At 26.8% G+C, this 6,712-nt stretch overlaps 1 protein-coding gene across 1 annotated transcript; it reads right to left on the bottom strand.

Moving 5' to 3' along the window:
- Window positions 1-295: 295 nt before the first annotated feature.
- Window positions 296-953, bottom strand: LOC108456381 (monothiol glutaredoxin-S10-like). The gene has a single exon (XM_017754975.2). The coding sequence runs from the start codon at window positions 835-837 to the stop codon at window positions 529-531; it is 309 nt and encodes a 102-aa protein (XP_017610464.1). The 5' UTR covers window positions 838-953; the 3' UTR covers window positions 296-528.
- Window positions 954-6,712: the final 5,759 nt, after the last annotated feature.

The following is a 6,712-nucleotide window of genomic DNA, read 5'->3' as shown; positions in this document are numbered from 1 at the left end:
ATTGTAACTTTATAAAAGAAAGGGTTATTATATTCTTTACTTCTTGAATTGAAAATTAGTTTATTTTAGCACTTGAATTTGATAATTTGTTTTATTTTGGTCCCTAAACTTGGATTCTATCCAAATTTGATGATGTGGCATAATTTTGGAGTATGGTATCATCAAACTTTTACATTTATCAAGTTCAGGAATCAAAATAAACTTAATCACTAAGTTCAAAAATTGAAAAGGAGGTAAAGATAACATTTGTAGATTGAAATTGAAAAGCTTGACCCTAAATCCTCTCATCCAACTATTTTTGATTTGATACCAGTCACAAGGATTATAACAACTTGAAGAATTATTGGGTCAAAAAAGTCAAAAGCTTTGACTTTCAAGAGTAAACTCCAATAAAAGTTCAATTTTCAAAGCATAAAATATACACGTACATATATATATAAAAGATACATTAGGCTCTATAGATTTATTTTCAATACAAATTAAAAACCGGGCTATATGCTGTGGGAGAAATTGTAACTCTTTTAAAATTTAAAGCCAAATAGCACCGGCATTTTTTAGCAAGTTCTTCAAGGAACCATTGAGGTGAAGGGTCATGATAGTGTTAGCTGAGCCGATGAACCTACCACCGATGAACACGGCTGGGACCGATGGGTTGCAGCCGAGCCTCATCAGAGCCCATTCCATTTCCTTGCCTCTGGCGTCCTCGTCAAGCTCGTATATAGCTGGACTCACCCCTTGCTCGTAGAACAATCTCTTGATTGCATGGCACATGCAACATGAACTCTTGCTGAAGATCACCACTGCCTTCTGTGACGCCAATTTTGCTACCCGATCCATCGATCCAATATATTTTTTCAAGTTGAAGACTATGTTTCGGAGCAAATGCTACTTAATTTGTTACTATATGCCTTGGCTTTGTGATAGATTTGAAGCTTTGATGAACTTATATATGTATATATATAGGGAAATTTAGGGTATTGATGATACATTATAATGTTGGAAAAGTAAGTGAAAATAATGAATAAAAATTTTTTTTAAAAAAAGTGAAGGTTCCTTTGAGATTATTTGGATGGATGCCACCTCCCAAAATCACCCTTTTGATTTGATATTGACTTGTGTGGTATTCTTCAAACTATTTAACTAGATAGTTGTCGCTTAGAATCTACCAAAAATTCAATATATATATGTTAATATAACTTTTAGTCTTTAAAATTAGCAATTTGGTCCATTTTAATATCTATATTTTTTTGTGTCTGCTGTGGTATTTGAATTTAAATTTTATCAAGATTTGATGAACTAACACTTTAAAATTATGTCATGTCATTAAATTTTTATATTTGTTAATTTCAGTGGCCAAAACCGACCTAAAAAAAATTACAAATACTAAAATAGACTTTTTTTTTCTTTATAATTAGAGACAAGAGATGAAGTTGCTTGAGATTGAACTTAAACTTTCCGCACTTATTACTGAAATAGACTTAATTAACAAATTCAGGAATAAAAGTTAATTTAACCCCCTCTCTATATGGATAAGCCATTGCATGGTGGAAAATGATAGGGTATGGCAAGCAATGAGAATTGATATGTGACTAACATTTTTCTCCTGTACGGTCCATGCTGTCATTTTTTTTTTTTTTTTTTGCGAAAGAAAATGCCCCATTGGTTTTTCATGTGACTGTGGGGTTGGGGAGGTGGGGAATGTCAACTTTGGATAGGACAGTGACACACACATACATATATAGATGCTGATGATATATATAGACGCAGACACCTAGGAAAATTTGCATTAGAGTTAAGTTATTTTCACGATAAAATCCGAACAACAGCTCAATTGATTCATATAATTACTTTTAAAGAGGTGACATTAAATATTTTTTTTTAATAAATGTTCATATCCGAGCATCTATGACTCGTTTTTTTATCTTAATAGTGAAAGTAGTATATAAATTTTGACTTATTAAATTCTCTGTTCTAAATTTATTCATTTGGAGATATGATGGAAAAAAGATTAAGATAAAACTCGGGCTTTAACATGAGTAAGTCTAGTAGGTACATAATTTATTAGAAGTAACAATTTTTAAAGGTTTTATATTTTTTGGGGTTGGAAAATACTTTTGGGTCTCAAAATAACAAGTTTCAATTGAGTTCTTTTATAAATAGAGAAATTAATATATATAGTGAAATTCACTTTGCCCTCAAATGGAAATTTTTAATTCAATCCTCTTATAAATAAAGAAAATATAAATTAATATATAGTAAAATTATATTTTAACTCCTAAAATAAAAATAAAATATAAATCCTTTTAAAATAATAAAATTATAAATTAATATATAATAATTTATATTTTAATCTATAAAACCCTCCTAAAAAATTTGTAGATTCACCACAATAATATATATCACTTTAGAATATAATTAACAGTCCAATCATCTTACATTATATAAATGCTATATATCCTTATTCCCAAAGCTTTATCAAATTGTTGGAGATGAAACGATCTCTTAGAGCCTACAAAGTGCAACAGGACACATTAATTAGCTCTTTTGTCCTTTGTTCCAACTCAAACAATTTACTACACTAAATCACATTATTAATTAGATTTAAATCAACTCAACTCTAAAATTCTAAAAAATTAAAAAAACTCAATAAGTTAGAAAGTACTTACTTCAATGTGACATTATTGAATATACCCAAAGTTTACACCCAAAAATAGTTAAAAATCATTCCCACAAATATTTATAATTTACTTTTTTTTTTTTTAATTTCGTCCCTATCTTTAACATTCTAAATAAGATGTCAAAAGAATCACTAATATAATTTTGAGAATCATATAACCAATCTTAAAAGGAAAATATTTTGGAATAAATTTATCAACGAATAAAGCACGTGAAGATTTTGCAACTCTGAAGGATATATTGATACTCCTACCTAATATTATACATTAAATATATTATTATTTGTTTGTTTGTTTGGTAATAAATTGAAAGGCCTCAAACAAATTTGGTAGAATATTTTTCCTTTCTTTTCCTACTTTTGGGGTTTTGGATGGAGAAGTATTCCTTACCTATAAAAATAATTAGCATGATAAAAGAAATTATAAATAAATAATAAAAATTAAAATCATATCATCATATATATTATGTTAGTAAGAATATGTAGTTGATAATGCGATTACTAATAAAATAATAAGAAAAATAAACATCGTATACAATTTTATCTAATTGTTTTAATGTTTCATATTTGTTGGATCATTTCCTCTTTAATATGTATCACATGTCAGTTTTTGATCAAGTTCATCATCATTTAAATTTGAATTTATATCATTAAGATTATCAAAATCTCTTTCTTCCATATACTCTTCAACTTATGGATCATCTCAAATCTACTTACGAATGAATGAGTCTATGAAATATGTAACATGTTAGTATGATCTAACATTGTCTTTTTATACTGTACTAAGGTGATGTAGCTAATATGAGAAATATTTATTTAGAATAACAAAACAAAGGCCTTCTCAACCACATTTTCGAAGTCTTGAATGTCTCAAATTGAAAGAGTTCATGAGTTGTATCTGGTGCTTGTGTTTAGCTCTATTCTCTTATGAATAAGTTTTTATAAATTGTCTAATAACTTTCATAATATTTCTTATAAATAATATATTTTTTTATCATAACTTTAGAAAGTTGTGTGTGTGTTTTACAAATAAGTTATGATAAAAATTATAACATATTTTTTTACAAATAAGCATATTATTTTTTAGTATATAGCATGAACACATAAATAAGTTATACTCATATTTATTGACCATAACTTTTTATAAATAAATATTTTATAACACTTTTATAATATGTAAATAATTATAAACTTTTTTTATCATAACTTTTAAAAATAAGATTTAAATAATATTTTGTTGTTATAACTTTATAAAATACACAAGTTATTTTTATAAGATGATTTTTAGATTTTATAATATAAATCATGACCATCCCAAACGCTCATATATATGTGTTCATGCTTATAATATAAAATTTATAGCTTAAACTTGTATAAAAATAAATATTTAAAATTAAATTTAGGTGTAATTTCCTGTGTAATTCCTCCAATTCTTGCTTCCCCTTAAGTATTGAAAAATGTAATTAGAGTGCTCTAATTACATACAATTTAGTGAGATCCACTAATTATAATGGTTGCCTAAACATTTTGTTATATTATTAGGTGACTTTCCAAACACTACCTAACGAGAAAACACACATTCTATTTGATGTATTCTAATAATTGATCTAATCAAACAAATTAAAACCGATTCAATGTAAAAAAATATTTTATTTTATTTATGCAATACCTCACCAACCCAAAAGCCCGAACATACGGGATTCTGCGATCCGTCCTTGCATGCATTACATTACAGTTCTTTCTTTTTATTATTATTCTTTTGTCCCGTAAAGTTGACATTATTATGCCCTACTCGTCTTTTCAGCTATGTATCCACATTTATGAATATGTTCTCCATACATACACTTGCATAGCATACATACATACAACTTATTTGGTAGCATATATGCTAAGTTACTTGGGAGGGTATATATATAGGTAAAGTAAACAAAACGACCCTACAGAAAGGGCAAATGGCCCTTGGCTTTCCTATTGAGTCGATTACGAGATTGGTTTCATAAATTTTGAGATATACGTCGGATTTAAAAAATGTTTAGTGTTTTAGATTAAATTTTTTAATATTTAAGAAAATAGGTAAATTTTAAAGAGAGAAATAAAAAACGTGTTCTACTGAATACTTTTTCAATTGAGGTGATTGAAAGTGCGCTCTACAAGACGGGTTTTCAATTTCTCTCTTTAAAATCGATCTATTTCCCTAAATATCAAAAATATAAAGCTAGAATTTTAATTTTTTTTTAATTCGAGATATATATATTACATTTACCCTTCTCTCAATCCTCTAAGGTTTGCTATTTATCTATTTATTTATGCAGTTTTAAGTTATATTATTAATCTATGACATGAAAATAACTTGTCGTAACTCATAAAAGTGTGTATATATTTATTATAATAAATAATTATAATTGAATTGGTGTCATCTAGACTTGTTCATAGGTCAAATAGTCCGCTCAATTCAATAAGTCAAGTCAGACTTGGATTGAGTTTGGACAAGTATTTTTATTTTTTTGGGTTGGCTTGTCTCATCCTAACTTCAATTTAAAAATTAAAATATTTTTAATTTAATTATAAAATTATGCAAAATATTAGTATGAAAATTAATTTTAATATTTTATTGATTTTTAAACTGTAAAACGAGTTTTTTGGGTGGTTAAAAATGAACCTAGACTTAGAATTTTTTTTTTGGAAACAGGTCGTGGCACGACTTCACTTAACCTCCAAACAAGTCTAGTGTCATCAATCAATTAAATCCAAATTCAATTAAAAATTATATTTTTTAGATAAGTTATATTATTATGAAAGTATTTTTTTCTTTTTATATTTTATAGATAAAGAAAAAAAAACTCATAATGAGATTTGAACAAAAACACAATTCATATTAAACCTTTAATATTACCATTACAACCAAAGCATCATTTGCATTTTATATGAAATTGTAATAAATATATTTGTTATTTTTATACCCTTCTGCCAAGAAGAACACAAGGCAAGCCCAAAATGTATCGTTAACATTGTATTGACCCTTTAAGCACAACCATTCGATTCACTCCAAATAGAACCCACCACCTCTGTTTAACAGTGAACGCTATCTTAATGTAAACACATTTTCAAGACAATAAGGAATCTATTTAAGCATAATTATCTCATAATGATAGAATCCCATAATATGCGTCCATGATTATCCATTACGCATTTAACATGATTAAACGCTTATCTAGCCAATATTATACCGATAGATAAGAAGACTTTTCTTATAAATACTATGGAAAACTATGAACAAGGGATCGACCCTTGAACACCCTAAAGTTACTCTAAACATTTATCTTTTTTATTAACCTGTGACCTATCCTCTTGTTTTTATTTTAGCTCTAGACCTTTATAAGTGAAACGACTTTTGTTACATCACCTTATTCTCCTCCCTTTATTAGCAATTATATATATATATATATATATATATATATATATATTCACTCATTCTATGAATGTACTATAAATATGATATAGTATAAAACTGGTTTTGCATCATATCATCAGATTATGTGTTTAATAAATAATTTACAAGATTTTCTATTTCGAAAGCCACTAAATTTAACGGTAAACTATTACATATAATAAGTAAAGAGTTTAATCGATAAGTTTCTAAATGAAAAACTCAATTGAATCTAAAACAAATACAGAATAGGTTGAAAATAACTTAAAATTTTTAAAATTATGAGTTTAAAACGGGTTTGTTATAATAATTATTATTATTTCAAATGGGCTCAAAATTCACATAAGAAAAAGGAAAAGCAAGAAGAGTGGGATTAGGGGATATAAAGGCTTAGGTTGGACGCTTAGCCCAATAGGTCAAGTCTGAGTTGGATTGTACTTAAACAAGTATTTTTACATATTGAATCGATTTTAACTTATTTTTAATTTAATTTAAATTTTAAACTTAATTTTAAAATATTATTTGTATTAAAATATATTTAATATTTTATTAACATTTTAATTAACGGACCTAGGCTTAAAAGAATTTTGAAACAAGGCCACGACTTGATT

This window comes from Gossypium arboreum, chromosome 9 (assembly GCF_025698485.1).
Source record: "Gossypium arboreum isolate Shixiya-1 chromosome 9, ASM2569848v2, whole genome shotgun sequence".
NCBI classification, from domain to species: domain Eukaryota; kingdom Viridiplantae; phylum Streptophyta; class Magnoliopsida; order Malvales; family Malvaceae; genus Gossypium; species Gossypium arboreum.
This window is presented reverse-complemented; position numbering and strand designations above follow the sequence as displayed.

Bases quoted from the DNA above. Each gene is read 5' to 3' on its own strand.
- LOC108456381 (XM_017754975.2), bottom strand. From the start codon at position 837: ATGGATCGGGTAGCAAAATTGGCGTCACAGAAGGCAGTGGTGATCTTC.